This window comes from Amblyraja radiata, chromosome 1 (assembly GCF_010909765.2).
Source record: "Amblyraja radiata isolate CabotCenter1 chromosome 1, sAmbRad1.1.pri, whole genome shotgun sequence".
NCBI classification, from domain to species: domain Eukaryota; kingdom Metazoa; phylum Chordata; class Chondrichthyes; order Rajiformes; family Rajidae; genus Amblyraja; species Amblyraja radiata.
Genome location: NC_045956.1, coordinates 126,265,118 through 126,282,782, shown reverse-complemented (window position 1 = coordinate 126,282,782; position 17,665 = coordinate 126,265,118). Strand labels below are relative to the sequence as shown.

Genomic DNA, 17,665 nt, shown 5'->3' with positions numbered 1-17,665 from the left:
ATTTTGATCAAGAAAACAAAGAGTTAGAAACATAGAAACATAGAAACATAGAAAATAAGTGCAGGAGTAGGCCATTCGGCCCTTCGAGCCTGCACCGCCATTTAATATGATCATGGCAAAGCTTTAACTGGCAAAGCTTTGAAACATTTACGTATAATGACTAGCAGAGAATGATATCTGGTGTATGGTGCATAAATAAAGTTTAAAATGTCAAATCCCTGATCAATTCTTCCCTTCCCACCTTTCCCACCCCCTCCCCGGGCACTTTCCCTTGCAACCACTTGTCGCTTTACCTCCCCCCTCGACTCCATTCAAGGACCCAAGCAGTCGTTCCAGGTGCGACAGAGGTTCACCTGCACCTCCACCAACCTCATCTATTGCATCCACTGCTCTAGATGTCAGCTGATCTACATCGGTGAGACCAAGAGTAGACTCGGCGATCGTTTCGCCGAACACCTCCGCTCGGTCCGCATTAACCAACCTGATCTCCCTGTGGCTCAGCACTTCAACTCCCGCTCCCATTCCTAATCCAACCTTTCTGTCCTGGGCCTCCTCCATGGCCAGAGTGAGCACCACCAGAAATTAGAGGAGCAGCACCTCATATTCCGCTTGGGCAGTTTGCACCCTAGCGGCATGAACATTGACTTCTCCAATTTCCGGTAGCCCTTGCTGTCTCCTCCCCTTCTCAGCTCTCCCTCAGCCCTCTGGCTCCTCCTCTTCCTTTCTCCTTTCTTCATTCCACCCACCCTACATTAGTCTGAAGAAGGGTTTCGGCCGGAAACGTTGCCTATTTCCATCGCTCCATAGATGCTGCCACACCTGCTGAGTTTCTCCAGCACTTTTGTCTACCTTTAAAATGTCTTTAGCCATTTCATATGTCAATTTTATTGAATAATGATCTGAAAAATACGGTTTAGGAAAGACAGAGTTCTTCAGTGACACACTCTGAGATTCAAATTAAATCCAGCTGGGATGAATGGGATGAAAGTCCACCTGTCTGATACTATACGAGTCTCAATTGTTCCTAGTGAACATGAACTAATAGTATTACGTAGCAATGCACAATCCTCCGCCATTTCCGCCACCTCCAACGTGACCCCACCACTCGCCACATCTTCCCATCTCCCCCCATGTCTGCCTTCCGCAAAGACCGCTCCCCCCGCAACTCCCTCGTCAATTCTTCCCTTCCCTTCCCTCCCGCACCACCCCCTCCCCGGGCACTTTCCGTTGCAACCGCAAGAAATGCAACACCTGTCCCTTCACCTCCCCCCTCGACTCCATTCAAGGTCCCAAGCAGTCGTTCCAGGTGCGACAAAGGTTCACCTGTATCTCCTCCAACCTCATCTACTGCATCCGCTGCTCTAGATGTCAGCTAATTTACATCGGTGAGACCAAGCGTAGGTTGGGCGACCGTTTCGCCGAACACCTCGCTCAGTCCGCCTTAACCTACCTGACCTCCCGGTGGCTCAGCACTTCAACTCCCCCTCCCATTCCCAATCCGACCTCTCTGTCCTGGGTCTCCTCCATTGCCAGAGTGAGCAACAGCGGAAATTGGAGGAACAGCACCTCATATTCCGTCTGGGGTCCTTGCGCCCTTATGGCATCAACATTGAATTCCCCCAATTTGGCTAGCCTGTGCTGTCCCCTCCCCTTCCTTCACCCTCTAGCTGTCTCCTCCCACCCTCCCATCCGCCCGCCCTCGGGCTCCTCCTCCTCCCTTTTTCCTTCTTTCTTTCCCCACCCCCCATCAGTCTGAAGAAGGGTTTCGGCCCGAAACGTCGCCTATTTCCTTCGCTCCATAGATGCTGCTGCACCCGCTGAGTTCCTCCAGCAATTTTGTGTACCTTGCATGTGTATCTCAGGTTGGTGAATAGGTTAAGGAAAATTACAGACAAGGTGCAATTATGTCATGAAGCAACTTTACAAAATGAGTCTGAAGAAGTGTCTCGACCCGAAACATCACCCATTCCTTCACTCCAGAGATGCTGCCCATCCCGCTGAGTTACTCCAGCATTTTGTATCTACCTGCAACTTTACAAGAGTTTGGTTAGGTCACATTTGGAATATTTCTTGCCGTTCTGATCACCCCATTACAGGAAGGAATTGGAAGCTTTGAAAGGGCACTGAAGAGGATTACTAGAATGTTTCCTGAATTAGTGGTATTAGCTATAGGGAGAGGTTGAATAGACTTGAACTGTTTTCTCTGGAATGTCAGAAACTGCGGGGAGATCTGATTGAAGTATATAAAATTATGAGAGGCCTGGATAGGGTAGACAGTCAGATCCTTTTCCCCAGGATGGAAAATATCAAATAATAGAGAACAAAGCTTTAAGGTGAGAGGGGCAATGTTTAAAGGAGATGTGCAGGGCAGCATTCTTTTTTACACAGAGGGAGAAGAGTGCCTGGAACATGCTGCAAGGGTTAATGGTTGTGGCAGATATGATAGTGGCACTTAAGAGCCTTTTGGATAGGTATATGAATATGCAGGGAATGGAGGGGTATTGAATATGCGCCGGTGGATAAGAGACAGTCTTGCTATCATGTTGGGCACAGACATTGTGGGCCGAAAGGTCTTGTGCTGTACTGTTCTTTGCTCATTGCATGAAAGAGCAAGATTCTGAATCTGGCTGCCTGGAATAAGAGTGTGTCATGAGTTCATAAGTAGAGCCTGGATGTTTAGGCACTAAAAAACTCTGAAATAGGCAGGCAAATAGGCACAATAAAATGATTTCACTGACAATTCTGACTGCAGCAGATTCTTCTTCTTCTTCAAAACAGTTGACGATTTCTTATATCTTTTCAAATTTTGCAGCATAGTAGAGTACAGCAGAGAGCCATGTACCCCACCTAGTCAAAACGGGCTGAGGAGCTAGCGGAATCTCGGGAGCCATTTCCTTGATTCCGTGTGACGGTACTTTGAGGAATATTTTCTTGCCTTTTTAAACTAGACGATCGACATTTGGAAACAAGCCACGTCTGTGCTTGGGAATTCTATGAAGTCCTTGAGCTAAGCATGTCAAATGCAACATTTTGGGGAATAAAACTTAGTCACAAACAGAAGTACATTCTCGTGTTTTATACCTTCTGGCCAAAGTACAGCAAGTGAACTGAGTAAGCAACTGAGCAAAATTAGTTGTTTGACTTCTCCAATACTTCTGATGTCAACAAATACTCCTCTGATGGTTGACCTGCCTCCATTGTACTGATGACCACATTGGCAACATATCTCCCCACAGCATCGGTTGTCTCGCCTATTGGGATCCATATTTTGTTGCATGCAACTTCATCTCTAATTTTCTGCACGACAATTTTGAAGTGTCATAGCTCCCATTAACGTGTCTCATATATCTATACATAATTAAAACTCTGATCTTGTTATCTTCCGGTTTGGCTGTCATTCTACTTGCGCAAAAACGGTATACGATATCGCTACGATTTTCGCCAGCTTACTCAACGTTCTCCTGTGTTGCGCTTGCACCAAGTTTCGTTCCGACCATGGAAGCTGTTAAGAGTTATCGAGGTTTAAAAATCTTAAAAAACGCGCGTGCGCAGATCGATTGCCTCTCCTGCCATTCAACGCCGCGCGGATTGGTCCCTTCTACTGTCACTCCGCGAGACGGTCTGCCCATTCCTGCACCATTGCGTCTTTACTGCAGCTGCGGGAGGCTCTGAATGGCCGGCGGAGGACTCCAACCAGACACAATTTTCGGAGAGAGGGACTGGAAACGGCCCGACCCAGCCCGACCCAGAGGATAATGACCAGCGAAGCAACCAGAGAAGCGACCAGCGACCAGCACCCGCTGTGAGTCCCCTTCACACCGCCAACCCCTTCCCCTCTGGTCCTCCTCGCTGGCTCCTGTCCCCCTCCCCCGTGATACCGCACTCTCCCCCATGGCTCTTCCCCCCTCTTTTCTCCAAGCTCTCCCCCCTCCCCCCACACCCCTCCCGCCCACCCTTACCCCCACACAACCCTCCCCTCCCACACCCCTCCCCTCCCACACCCCTCCCCTCCCCTCATAACCACACTGCCCACACACCCCCTCCCACACACCGCTCTTAGTCTAGTGCTTCACTAAATATATTTTTGAAGAATTTTTGTAAATAAATAGTAGACATTAGAAATATTGGAATATTGCTGCATAATTTAAAACAGTTGGCGATAAAATGAAATTCAACATATCGCTTGTCTTTAAAATGTGGCATAATTTTGAATGAAAAGCAAGGTTACAAACAGCATATATATTATGTACAGTTTCTTTCATTGTGAAACAGTTTTAGAAAAGTCACATTTATGCAATTATTTTAAACTTTACTTTTAAAATTGGTACTAACCTAAGAACTGGAAAAGGTCCCATAATTTTCATGATTGTAGTTGCTATATCAGTCTACTGAGGGCTGAAAATAGAAATTAACTGGTTTTCGCTGCTGAAGTCTATAATGAGGATTGGAGGCGACATATCATCTCAAGGACTGTCAGCCATATGGGACATTACCAAATACTTTGTTAACACCATCTATACTACACCAAATCTGGGGAGAGTTGATGGAAACATGGACATGTAGTATACCTTTATATTATTATTTTTAACCATATTTCGGTGGTGGAAATAAATGCCTTTTTATGCCTTTTTTTGTCAATAAATGCCTTTATCATGCCTTTTTGTGATTTTATTATGCCTTTTTGCCTGCCTATTTCAGAGTTTTTTAGTGCCTAAACATCCTGGCTCTAGTGATCTGTATCCATCTAATTGCCTCTCTTGCTTCATTTAAGACCCTGGTAATTTATCATTTTTTAAAGAAGCTAGACCCCTTAATATTTGCTCCCATTCTGATTATGATATTCAAAAGTTCTCATTCTACCTCCTAACATCAATATGCATATATTCTCCTACTTTCTGCACAAAATATTAATTTAGAATCATAGCTTTGTGATCTTTAATGGGACCTCCTTGATCCTTTACATTCGTTTTTCCTTTTCTATTTACATAAAATATCAGGATTTCCCTTGATTTAATCCACTCTCTCAGCCTTCCTAATTTACTTTGTACTATCTTTATAAAGTCACCTCTCTACTTTCCATTCGCCTCAACGATGCTGAACTCTCTGCATCTGTCACAAGTGTCCCTTTTCTTTCCTTATCCTGCCCTGTATGTTCTTCAAGGGTCCATGGAGTGGAGATTTGGGAGTGCCCACATACCTGACACTTTTATAAGGAAGTTATTGGGTTTCAACATTCACCCTCCCCGGTTCAGATGCCGTCACCTATTCTTACATAAATTTATTTTTATACCTCAATGGTAAATTTAGCAATATCCTAGTTCTGACCTTTTACTACTGGTCCATCTCAATCCTTTACTGTGCCTCTGCTCTATCCAACTGAGTTATGATCGCTAAAAATTAGGTCAAACAACAATTCTCTCTGAAAATATTTCATAGTGTAATTGCCAGGTATCCAGATGTAATAGGTAAATTATATCATAGAAAAGGCTTCAAGTAAATGAGGAAAAATATCAGAGACTGATTGTGAATCTGAGATGTGTTATTGCTTTGGACATGTTGTTTATCACCTTTCATAAAATATCTAGAGGATTCTACTTGTCATTATTTTCTTGCTTACTTTCCACATTTCCCTGCTCTCTTTGGTCCTTGGTGAAATACTGTTCTTCACAAATCATGTACCTCTGTCAAGTACCCCGTATCTGCCACAATACAACTTGTGGGTGATTATGACAGAAGTTGCCAGTAGGTGTCCTAAGACGAATAGTAAACACCTTAGGAACAGAGAAAAAATTGCAACAGCACTTCTGTTACCTGTCTGAAATCGCAATTCAATGTCAATTCTAAATACAAATTTCTAACTTATTTCCTTTCTATGGTCTATGAAGATTTCACAAATATTTACGGATGATATGAAAACAAAAACAGCTGACAAGTCACCTATATGGTATATGGACACATTTATCTGTTTTGTAGTAAATGCCTACTATTTTCTGTGTGCTTAAGCAAAGCAAGAATTTCATTGTCCTATACAGGGACACATGACAATAAACTCACTTGAACTTGAACTTGAACCATTCCTTCGCTCCACAGATGCTGCCTCACCCGCTGAGTTTCTCCAACATTCTTGTCTACTTTCAATATAATATGATAATTGATACTGATATTCTTCAGCATTAACAAATTAATTTTACCTATGTGAGCTTTCATTATGTGAGCCCTATTTAAAAAAGAAATATTTAAACATAATATTTAACCCAAACCAGGAAAAGTTAATTTCTGTCTCTTTCTCCTTTCTCCAAAGTGTTGCCTATATTTCCCAATCTTCATTTTGGCTTTGATCTGTCATCTAAATCTAATTTACACTTTTTGTTTCTTCCTTGCAGGGGGGGGGGGGGGGGCACAGTGCTGCTTCCTCACAGCCCCAGCATCTGGGTTCATTTTTAACTCTGTGCTGTCTGTATGCAGCTTTCACTTTCTCCCTCTTTCTCTGTGGATTTCCCCATGGTGCTGGAGTCCCCAGCCATGTTCCAAGGATGTGCTGTACACAGTAAATGACCACAGTATAAGTAGATGGTAGGAGAATCAGGTGAGCATTTCGAGAGAAAATAGGTTACATGTAAATAAATGGGTGAATGGGACCAAATGCTTTGAGAACCAGCAGGGGCTGGATGGGTTGAAAGGCCTCCATCTATGGCATGAGAAAACATGAAATACAGTTGGGGCATCTCTCAGTAAGGATTATTTTATTTAATTGATTGGTGAACATATTAAACCCATTGCAACTTTCCTGCTTACACATGGCATAAGCCCTCTGGGTGAGGCCTGCGTGCTGAGAGACATTTCAGATTAGACAAAATCTGTATTGAGATGTTTTCAGAATTTCTGAGTACAGCAGTCAGTGGACCAAATGGCAAATTCCTCCATCTCTGTCAGCAAAATTAAGATCTGTATTAATTTTGTTATTAAAATGCACACATACCTGGAGACTTAGAATACCTTGGACCAGTTGGCTGAAAGTCCATATTACTAGATGTAGGAATGGCTAAACGTCTAGCACCTGTCTCTGTATGTGTTGCAGCTTCCATCCTAGGTGCACTATTGGTTCCTGACCCAGTTATTGTCCTTACCACATTCCCAACAAAGGTCACGGATCCAGTTTCACTCTCTGCCCCTTTTTGAGTTCCATTCTCCGCCACTAACAAAGTCTCTTCTTCTACCTGTTTCATTGTCACCACTTCCTCTCCAGCACAATGTTCATTTATTGGTGTTGTCTCTGTTCTTCCCAATTCTTTAGTCTCAACTGTTAATGTCGTATCAGTCCAGGTTTTCTCTCCTGCTTCTATTACAGTCACTAAGGGAGCTCCAGTTAATGTGTCTGTACTTCTGCATTCTCTTCTCCACAGGTGTTGCCACTGTGTAACAATTGGGCTGCTACTGGCAATGGGACTCGGCAGCTCCCAATTCATCCTTTTCTCAGTGGCTCTGGATTTGTATTGAGAAGCCATCTGCTTCCCTCTCTCAGCCACCTGCAAACCAACATTAAAAAAAGTGAACAAAGCAAGAGTACCATTGGAGATGGGCTACCTTTTCACACAGACTGGTGGGTAAAAGGAATGAGCTACCAGAGGAGGCAGTTGAGGCAGGTAGTACAACAAGATTTAAAAGACATTTGGGCGGGTTCATGGATAGGAAAGGTTCAGAGGGGTATGGGTCAAATGGAGGCAGGTGGGACTAGCTTAGATGGCGAATTTTGGTCGGCATGGAAACTTTGGCCGAAGGGTCTGTTCCTGAGCTGTACGAGTATGAAAATATGTGCCTTTTCTAGGTCAAACTATCATTATTTGAACAGAATTGATGGAATATAGTCGTCTGGTAATCAACCATTTAGCACTTACAAAAGGGTCCAAATGTTGATCAAATGGAATAAATGTTCGTACTTTACGTATTTAACTGCAATGTAAATACTATGTCTGCGTTTACATTTCACCTGAGCCCCCCCCCCCCCCCCCACCCCCAAGCCACAGCAACCAGTATTATTAAGAGCTTCTACAGCGATGGACAAAATCGTAGAGTTGTTCGATAAGAGGACCTGCAAGTAATATCCGAGTTGTCATTTACGCTGTTCCCTCCTCTCTCATCCCTTCCCCTCCCATTCCCTCCCTCCCACCAAGACAGTCCCAATTCCCCTTTCTCCTTTCTCCTTTCCCAGCACAATGGAGGCAATGCCCGCTTTCCTCCAGAAATCCTGGACGCCTAAAGCCCGAATCTTCGTCGTCTTCGCCTGCATGCTGCTTTGCCTGACTGCCTTATGCGTCCTGCAGTTCACACTGTTTAAACCTACAAACAAAGACTTCTATTCTTTCCAAGTTCTAAATTCCAGGGGGAAGCTGGTCTCGCTGGAGAAATACAGAGGCAAAGTGAGTTGCATCAGAAGCTTGGCTACTTTGCATTTTTGAACGCGTTCATCGTTTATATATTTATACAGTATGACATATGTAGACATTTGCGTTTATTTTATGGCTGGGTGTGTTCAGTTATTGTAATCAGTTATCCAAATTAATAGTCCATTTTAGACCCACCCCAAAATTGAACTTTTTTTGCTTGATTCATTTGAAATGTTAAAATGATCCCAAAACCCCCCTCGGAATCAATTCCCGTGCCATGGCAGCAAATCTTGTTGTGTCCGCGTTGCCCCTGGTTTATTGTTTTGCATCAGTGTTGAGTGGGGGATTTGTGTGCTCCGTCTTCACAGGCATCGCTGGTTGTAAACGTGGCGAGTAACTGCGAGCACACGGACAGGAATTACCGGGGCCTGCAGGAGCTACAGAGGGAACTCGGGCCCATGCACTTCAACGTCCTTGCCTTCCCCTGCAACCAGTTCGGAAAATCCGAGCCCGGCACCGACTCCCAAATCGACAGCTTCTCCAAAACAACTTACGGAGCCACTTTCCCCATTTTCGGCAAGATCAGAGTGTTGGGAAACGAGAGCGAGCCTGCGTTCCGGTATCTCGTGGGTAAGATCACTGCCACTGGTTTTAATTAACATTTGCAAACCTTGCCTTAACTTGTGGTTATAACTCGCTTGCCAAACAGATTGAAAGAAAACTATTATTTAATTATACATTTCTTTCATCAACATTGTGTAACAAATGTATCATTAATAATATAATTAAATGTATAATTAAACCAGGGTCTATATCTCTCGTTTCCCTTTCCTGGGACTTTCAGTCTGAAGCAAAGAGTCTGAATAAGGGTCTCGACCCGAAACGTCACCCATTCTTTCTCTCCAGAGATGCTGCCGGTCCTGTCCCGCTGAGATACTCCAGCATTTTGGTGTCCAACTTCGGTTTAAACCAGCATCTGCAGTTCCTTCCTACACATATAAGTAATTGCGTGTTTTAACTAATAAGTTCAATCGTTTCTCTTTCGGGAGTTTTTTTTCCTGGGCGAGCCAGAGTAAATCCAATACTTTCAATACCATCAGATTACTTCCTGTTTCTTTTTCGTCACTCCTCACCCTTTACCACTGAGACAAATCTCCTCCAGTCATTACAACCCACTCCCCCAGTCAAAATCTGCACCATGATCTACTCTGAATTCTTACCTCTCGCTATTCTGCTCCTACCAGTCTCCATCAACTCTACCCTAATGATTTGTCTTCCTTCAATCCCTAAATATTTTTAAAAAGTGAGGTATAACTTTAAAAAACAATGTCAGTAACCAATTAGAAAAAATGATGGGTTGGAATTGTGGGTTAGCCTTCATTAGGAGAGAATTTGAATATCCTTTTCTGGTTTGAGTACTCCTTTCTGGATTCTGGAGTAGCACAGTGGCACAGCAATAAAGTTGCTCCCTTATAGAACATAGAAACATAGAAAATAGGTGCAGGAGTAGGCCATTCGGCCCTTCGAGCCTGCACCGCCATTCAATATGATCATGGCTGATCATCCAACTCAGTATCCCGTACCTGCCTTCTCTCCATACTCCCTGATCCCTTTAGCCACAAGGGCCACATCTAACTCCCTCTTAAATATAGCCAATGAACTGGCCTCAACTACCTTCTGCGGGAGAGAATTCCAGAGATTCACCACGCTCTGTGTGAAAAAAAGTTTTCCTCATCTCGGTCCTAAAAGATTTCCCCCTTATCCTTAAACTGTGACCCCTTGTTCTGGGCTTCCCCAACATCGGGAACAATCTTCCTGCATCTAGCCTGTCCAACCCCTTAAGAATTTTGTAAGTGTCTATAAGATCCCCCCTCAATCTTCTAAATTCTAGCGAGTACAAGCCGAGTCTATCCAGTCTTTCTTCATATGAAAGTCCTGACATCCCAGGAATCAGTCTGGTGAACCTTCTCTGCACTTCCTCTATGGCAAGAATGCCTTTCCTCAGATTAGGAGACCAGGAGACCCATTCCTTCAGAGATGATGCCTGTCCCACTGAGTTACTCCAGCATTTTGTGTCTCTCTTCGGTACAAACTGCATACAGACAGCACCCGTAGTCAGGATCAAATCCAGGTCTTTGGCGCTGTCCCTGTCCCACTTAGGAAACCTGAACGTAATCCTCTGGAGACTTTGTGCGCCACCCAAGGTTTCCGTGTGGTTCCCAGAGGTTTTTGTCAGTCTTCCTACCTGCTTCCACTACCTGCAACCTCCGGCAACCACCTGCAACCTCCGGGAACCGCACGGAAACCTTGAGTGGGGCGCAAAGTCTCCAGAGGTTTCCGTTCAGGTTTCCTAAGTGGGACAGGGACAGCGCCAAAGACCTGGGTTTGATCCTGACTACGGGTGCTGTCTGTATGCAGAAGAGAGACACAAAATGCTGGAGTAACTCAGTGGGACAGGCATCATCTCTGAAGGAATGGGTGACATTTCGGGTCGAGACCTTTCTTCAGAAAATTGTCCCTCGTGTGTCAGATAGAACTAATGTACAGGTGAATGCTGGTCAGTAGGTCAAAGGGCCTGTTTCCATGCTGTAACTCTAAACTAAACTAAAATCCGGTTTGTTACTTTTTTCCCCAAAGGCAGATCCAATCTTTTATCCTGTGCAACATAACTTTCTTTTTGTTACAACTAGCCACATCTGAAGTGACATTCCATGCCATGTTAAACCAATATTATTGAAAAGTTCTCTTCAAGAAGTTTACTACTTGATTACTACAATCAAGTTATTTGCATACTTAAATTCATTTTCAGCTCACTTCAATCTTTGCACATCAGTATTAAAATTATTCAATGGAAAGAAAATAGCTTGCTAATGCCAGAAAATGTAAAGAACCTTTCCTCCACAAAATGTAAAGACTACTTGAAAATAAAAGACAGGTACAAACAAGTATGAGGTATAAAGACAAGTATGGACAAGTCGCCTTTCTATGTCTTCATGATAGACTGAACTCAAAATGCAGTACAAAATGTTGGCCAGTATATTAGCTCAAGCAGCATTACAGTCATTCCAGCAACACTAAAGAGCCTGTCCCACTTGGGCGACCTAATCCGCGAGTTCTGGTGAGTTTGCCCTCGACTCATACTCGCAGCATGGTCGACACAAGGTCGTAGGAGGTCTTCGTAACTCTCCTTCATGCTCGAGAGTGGTCTCCGCGAACTCGAGGCCTCAGCTAGGTCGTGGCTTTTTTTCAATATTAAAAAAATACCCGCGAGTAAAAATAGGTCGCCATGGAAAAATTCAATACTGTTTTTACTCGTAGGATTAGTCGTAGTAGGTCGGCATGTTAGTCGTAGGTAATCGAGGGTAGTCGAAGGTAGTCGTAGATAGTCTTCATCAAAGTCGAAGGGAGATCGAAGGAGGTCGTCTTCACTCTCCACTATTCGGTGTCCAATTTTCCCGAAGTTAGTCATAGCTAGTTGAAGCTGGTCTTCAACATAGTCGAAGGAGGTCTTCCACATAGTAGAAGGAGGTCTTCAAAATGTCATCTTTTTAAACTCTTCTAACTCGCCAATTTGGTCACCCAGGTGGGACAGCCCCTTAACTCTGTTCCTCCTGCAGCAATGTTTCTCATATAAACACTGCTGCTGTTTAGAATAATAATCAAGATATTGTATATCGCATCATTTGTGCTATTAATGTTTGTTAGCCCTGAAAAAATAATTTGAGAACTAAAATAATGATAAATGTTAGCTTATTCAATACAATATGTCTCATTGCTATTCATAATTTTTCTACTTAAAACACATTTGATCAGAAAATGTGGGGGCATAAAATAAATTGTCACCACAATGGTAATGAAGGAACAGATTCAATAGAACCATGGTTATTCTGTCGGCCTGACTCCTTTTCTTTCTGATCTCCGTAACTTGGAATCCTTTGTTGCCTAAAATGTTATTAATTTCATATTTATTAATCTTGTTTCCAATCAACACAAATTCCCCCCGTATTTGACTTGCCTTTTTTATAATGAACTGATTGTGCTTGCCATCACCGCCACTCAGCATTTAGTATGGGTATCTGGTAACATGTACAGCACAGGAACAGGCTCTTCTGCCCACAATGTCGGTGCCATTCCATACCCCTCCATTCCTGCATATCCATCCTGCATGCCTTCCGAAAATCTCTTAAATATCACTATATCTGCCTCTGCCACTACCTCCAGTGGCATGTTTCAGGCACTCACCATCATCTGTTTAAAAAAACTTGCACAATATGTATCCTTTTAACATTGTCCCCCTCACCATAAAGCTATGGTCTCGGTATTCCATTTTTTTTCCATCTTGGGAAAAAGTTTTTGACTGAATATCCTCTCTATAACTCATCATTCGATATAATTCAGTCGGGACTCCCCGCAACCTCCGGCAATCTAGAGAAAATAATCCAGGTCTGTCCAACATCTCCTTGTACCAAATCCAGGCAGCATTCTGGTACACCTCTTCTGCACTCTCTCGAAAGTGTTAACATCCTTCATGTTATGGGGGGCCAGAACTACACACAATTAGGTCAGAAGTGATAGGAGTAGAATTAGGTCATTTGGCCCATCGTCAACTGCCATTCAATCATGGCTGATCTATCTCGCCCTCCTAACACCATTCTCTTGCCTTCTCCCCATAACCTCTGACACCTGTACTAATCAAATCATACTAATCAAATATACAATGCTCCAATGTGGCCTAACCAAGGTCCTATAAAGCTGCATCATGACTTTCTGACATATCCCAACCAATGAAGGCAAGCATATCAAAACCCTTCTTTACCAGTCTATCTTCTTCTGTTACCACTTTCAGGGAGTTTTGGACTTGAACCCCAAGATCTCTCTGTACATTAATGCTGTTAAGGGTCATGCCATTAATTGGATATTTTCCCCATACATTTGACTTCCCAACAAGCAACACCTCACACTTTTATGTAAAAGCAAAGAATTCAGAGGTTGATTTATACCAAAGATAGACACAAAGTGCTGGAGTAACTTTAGTTTTGAGATACAGCGTGGAAACAGGCCCTTTGGCTCACAGAGTCCATGCCGACCAACGATCACCTATACACTAGTTCTATCTTACACACTAGGAACAATTTACAGAAGCCAATTAACCTACATACCTGCAAGTCTATGGAATGTGGGAGGAAACAGGAGCACCCAGAGAAAACACACGTAGTCACAGGGAAAACGTGAAAACTCCATACAGACAGCACCCATAGACGGGACTGTGCCTCCCTTTGCTCTGATTATATTCCATCTGCCGCTTCATCCATTCCTGTAGCTAATATATATCCCACTGTATACTTTGAAAGGTTTCCTCGCATTCTGCAATCCAGTAATCATGGTATCATCTGCAAACTTACCCACCAACCCCAGTCATTTAGATATCTCACAAGCATCAAAGGTCCCAGTACAGATACGTCAACCAGTAACACATCAATTGTCCTATACCGGCCATTGAGTTCAGAAGTTTAGTACAAATGTACTGAAGAGATACACCAGGTTCAAGGTCATTTACACCAGGGTTAAATAGTATAGTACCATGCATTTAATTGGGGTTGTGCACACCACTATAAATAGGACATGATTTGCTGACTCATCTTTCTTTTATTTCCACAAATATTTTGAATTACCTCCTAGATTTTAATAACATTTAAGATTCCTTTAAATCTTATTATCCAAGCCATATCTCCGAATATCAGAGAGATTTAGAAGGAGTTCAAAAGCAGTAGGCTGTCAAATGGCCCTGGGGTGTTATGGTGCATGGCATCAGGACACACCACCTGGGGCCTAGTTACCAACTGCAGTCCACCATGCTTCATGGGAATGCCTATCAAATGTGGACGGTCAGGTTTCTCTATTAGGATCAGGCTTCCTCAACAGCAAACTAAATCAGCAGGCTAGATCCATACAATCCAGCCCATAGTTTAAAAAATTACCTCCCTCTTAGTGGCATTCATAAAGTTGGCTTTGCATTGGCTCTCTTCAGACGAATTATGGACAGTGTCAACAGCAACAAATGCAGCCAAGTTCTCTGGCACCACATCAACGACCCGTGGCAATTTAAAATAATCTTTGGTGTTTGTGATTTAGTCAAAATTAACCGGGCTTCTGAAATTTGCCTCCTACTCTGTACCATCACAGCTTCAAAAAACAAAATCCATGCACTAACTTCATTTGTCACTGTGCTTTTTTTTTGTGTTTTGTTTTAAACTTTAGATACTACAAAGATGGAACCCCGATGGAATTTTTGGAAATATCTGGTCAACCCAAAGGGTCAGGTGGTAAAGGTCTGGCGAACTGAAGACCCCATGGCTGCCATCAAGCAGAATGTGTCAGAATTAGTGGCAAAACTTATATTGAAAAAGAGAGACGAGTTTTGAAGCAGTGCTGCTGTGTTAGACAACCTCGTCGCTTGAATGTTAAAAACAGTCACCACTCCGAAAGCTTATACAGGCTGTTGCAGTTTAACTTGATGGCGAACTACCCTTGCACCTGAAATATCCAGCCACACACAGGTGTTTTGAGCCTTGATATTGAATATTGAAATCTATTGAGATATGTCATACACTTTCTAACAAATATCCAAATATTTTAAGTTACAATAGAAATGTGTTCTCTTTATGTGGTGGATGAATATCTGTTCACGTTTACATAAGCTGATTTGTTAGATGGGTCCATGACTGATAATATGTTTGAAAATTACCAACCCAGGATTGCCCGTTCATTATAAACCACAACAGCAAGTTTGTATATGCACGGTGATCAACTTAACTTGGTTATAGGTATGAGATAAAACAACCTCTAAGCATGAACAGATGATTATCTTTTCCAATTACTGTTGATTTACAGTGTTCTTAAAACTATCTAAATTGGAATTCTAAGTTATATATTTTTAAAATATCATTCAAAAATGTCGTGTTCATACCCAGGATCAGACCAAATCAATGTCAGAGAAGTCCAGATTTCAAGATTCAAGTATTGCAAATAGTTTCAGCAGATGTATTGGACTAATTGCAAAAAGGTAAAAGGGCAGGACTGCAGTTCTTGTTTACCCACATTTTGAAAGATAAGTTTAATAAATTATGTTAATATGGTCAAGAATCCATTTGCAATTGCTTCCTTATACAATAAAGCAAAATATGTTACCATTAGTGTTTTGGTTGACATCGTCCTGTAAATATCTAGATGCATCACTTTTTACATCTGAATGACAAACTGATTATGTTAATGTTCATATCCACACAATCACAGCTCTAACTTTCAGTTGTATCTTTACATTTTTAATCCAGATGACCTAGTACATTCATTCTATGCACTATTACCATATAAATTCAAAATTCTCAATTTCTTCTTTTAGTTATTAATTTTAGTTCCAGGACTGATATTACATAAGCCTAAAGAAAATGTACATTTTCAGATAGATTTTCTCCAAAGTTGTAATAAATATATTGGATAGTGATACTTTGAAACACATCTTTGCAATGCTCTCCTTATGCAATGACACAATTTCAATGTTACCTTTTGTTTTAGTTGTTGTGTACGTAACATACTTTCTTTTGTGGGTGCAGTTAGCCAACAAATAATTTAGTTGTGTGGCGCATGACAAAGAATAGCAACTGGTCAAGTGTATGTGAAAGATTAAGGTGTATTCCTAAAGTTACTTTGATTTTCATAACTATTCACGTTACTCGTGTTATTTACAATGGCAAGGCCTTTCGTTTATGAAATAATCAGTTATGCCAAGTCTTATTTTATCAATATCACAAGAACAAAAATGTTATCAATATCACAAGAACAAAGATATTGCTGTTCTGAAGCTTCATTTCATATGGCTTGAGGACAAAAATACTAATTGGATCTTATTACGGGCAACTCTGCATTACGGTGGATGGGAGGGGGGGGGGGGGGGTGGGTGGATTCTTATAATATTGGCCATTTCGTGATTTTCTGTAAAGTGAGGCTGAACAATCGTCAAGAAACATGAATAAAAATGTAATTTTGTTTTGACTTATTTTATTTTCCACATAGATTCCACAAAAGGAAATTTTATTCTGTATCTTAAATTTTAATGTGGTGTTTTATGAATTCTATACGGGTAAATTACATTTCTGTAACCCGGTTGGCCCTAATATAAGGATTGTTAATACTCTGTCAGCATCTCCAAAATGGAGGAACACATTTCTTACATATGTCTCTTCATGTCTTCTCATCAATTTTTGTTTTATTAATTTACCACTGTATTGTTATTTTCATTGTTTAATACGTACTGTTTCAGTGTTTCTCTCTTTACTGGTTGTTCTAAACCCATATAATGAAAGTAGGAGAATTCCCCAAATAGAATAGTTAGACCATATGAAATATATGCAGTAGGCCATTTAGCCCTTTGATCCTGCTCTATGGCTGATCTATGATCACTTACAGTAACCTTACAGTAACCCTTTCACTGCTTTCAAATTTAAATATATAAATCTGACATGACCTTGCATAGACTTAGTGAGTGAAACTCCAAGCCACCCTAGGATGGAGTATTTCATTTGTTCAATACTCTGGGTGATGAAAATTTCTTATCAATCTCTTGAATGGCCGACTGTTTATTTTGAATTAGTGACTCTTATTTCTGGACACTCTAAAAGGAGAAACATTAACTTTGCAGATTCCCTCTCAGGATGTGAAAGAATGTTGTCATTTTAATGAGGTCACCAAACATTCAATACTCAAACCAAAACGTCTGCTGAATCTCTAATACAAGAGATGTGCCATCCCAGAAGCTAACATCGGATTACAGTTAGGTATAGAGTTACCAGCTAAACTGTTGCCATTTATCTGTTGCACCTATATTGTTCATTTTAATTTTAGATTGCAGTGGTACAAGGTATCTCTTCCAAAAATAAAGGATTTTTGGTTGAGGCTGTTAACTTCATTGTGAAAGGAAAACATCAAAAGCTTAGAAGGTGGATTGAAAAAGATGCTAAGTAAGGATGCAATTATTTTTTCATGATAATTATGTTATATTGCGTGATGTCTCTGCCTGTGGGGCAGGTGTGAAGATTTTAGAATGGCCACACCAACTAGCCTGGATAAGTGTTTTTGGTTGCTGAAACCCTGGGTTCTAGAATATCCTCACTTTCTACCTTTCTTTCGTCCATGGAGATGGTTCTTAAAATCTGAAGATAGGTTCCGCCCCAAAACGTCATCTATTCCTTTTCTCCAGAGGTGCTGACTGACCCAATAAGTTATTC

At 41.8% G+C, this 17,665-nt stretch overlaps 2 protein-coding genes across 2 annotated transcripts in view; one reads left to right on the top strand and one right to left on the bottom strand.

Annotated features, from left to right (window-relative positions):
• Positions 1 to 7,578, bottom strand: part of cdc20b (cell division cycle 20B) — a 38,470-nt gene extending 30,892 nt beyond the window's left edge. The window contains exon 1 of the mRNA XM_033035164.1: positions 6,980 to 7,578. Coding sequence (XP_032891055.1) covers positions 6,980 to 7,505 — 526 coding nt within the window. The 5' untranslated portion in view covers positions 7,506 to 7,578. The remainder of the gene's footprint in view (positions 1 to 6,979) is intronic.
• A 491-nt stretch (positions 7,579 to 8,069) lies between these two features.
• Positions 8,070 to 16,882, top strand: gpx8 (glutathione peroxidase 8 (putative)). Its single transcript, XM_033030650.1, has 3 exons — positions 8,070 to 8,417; positions 8,753 to 9,014; positions 14,643 to 16,882. The coding sequence occupies exons 1-3, from the start codon at positions 8,214 to 8,216 to the stop codon at positions 14,804 to 14,806; spliced, it is 630 nt and encodes a 209-aa protein (XP_032886541.1). The 5' UTR covers positions 8,070 to 8,213; the 3' UTR covers positions 14,807 to 16,882.
• Positions 16,883 to 17,665: the final 783 nt, after the last annotated feature.

Excerpts from the sequence above, each read along its gene's own strand:
- gpx8 (XM_033030650.1), top strand. The coding sequence starts at position 8,214 with ATGGAGGCAATGCCCGCTTTCCTCCAGAAATCCTGGACGCCTAAAGCC. Across the intron at positions 8,418-8,752 it reads TGGAGAAATACAGAGGCAAA|GCATCGCTGGTTGTAAACGT; the intron begins GTGAGTTGCATC and ends CCGTCTTCACAG. Across the intron at positions 9,015-14,642 it reads TGCGTTCCGGTATCTCGTGG|ATACTACAAAGATGGAACCC; the intron begins GTAAGATCACTG and ends TTTAAACTTTAG.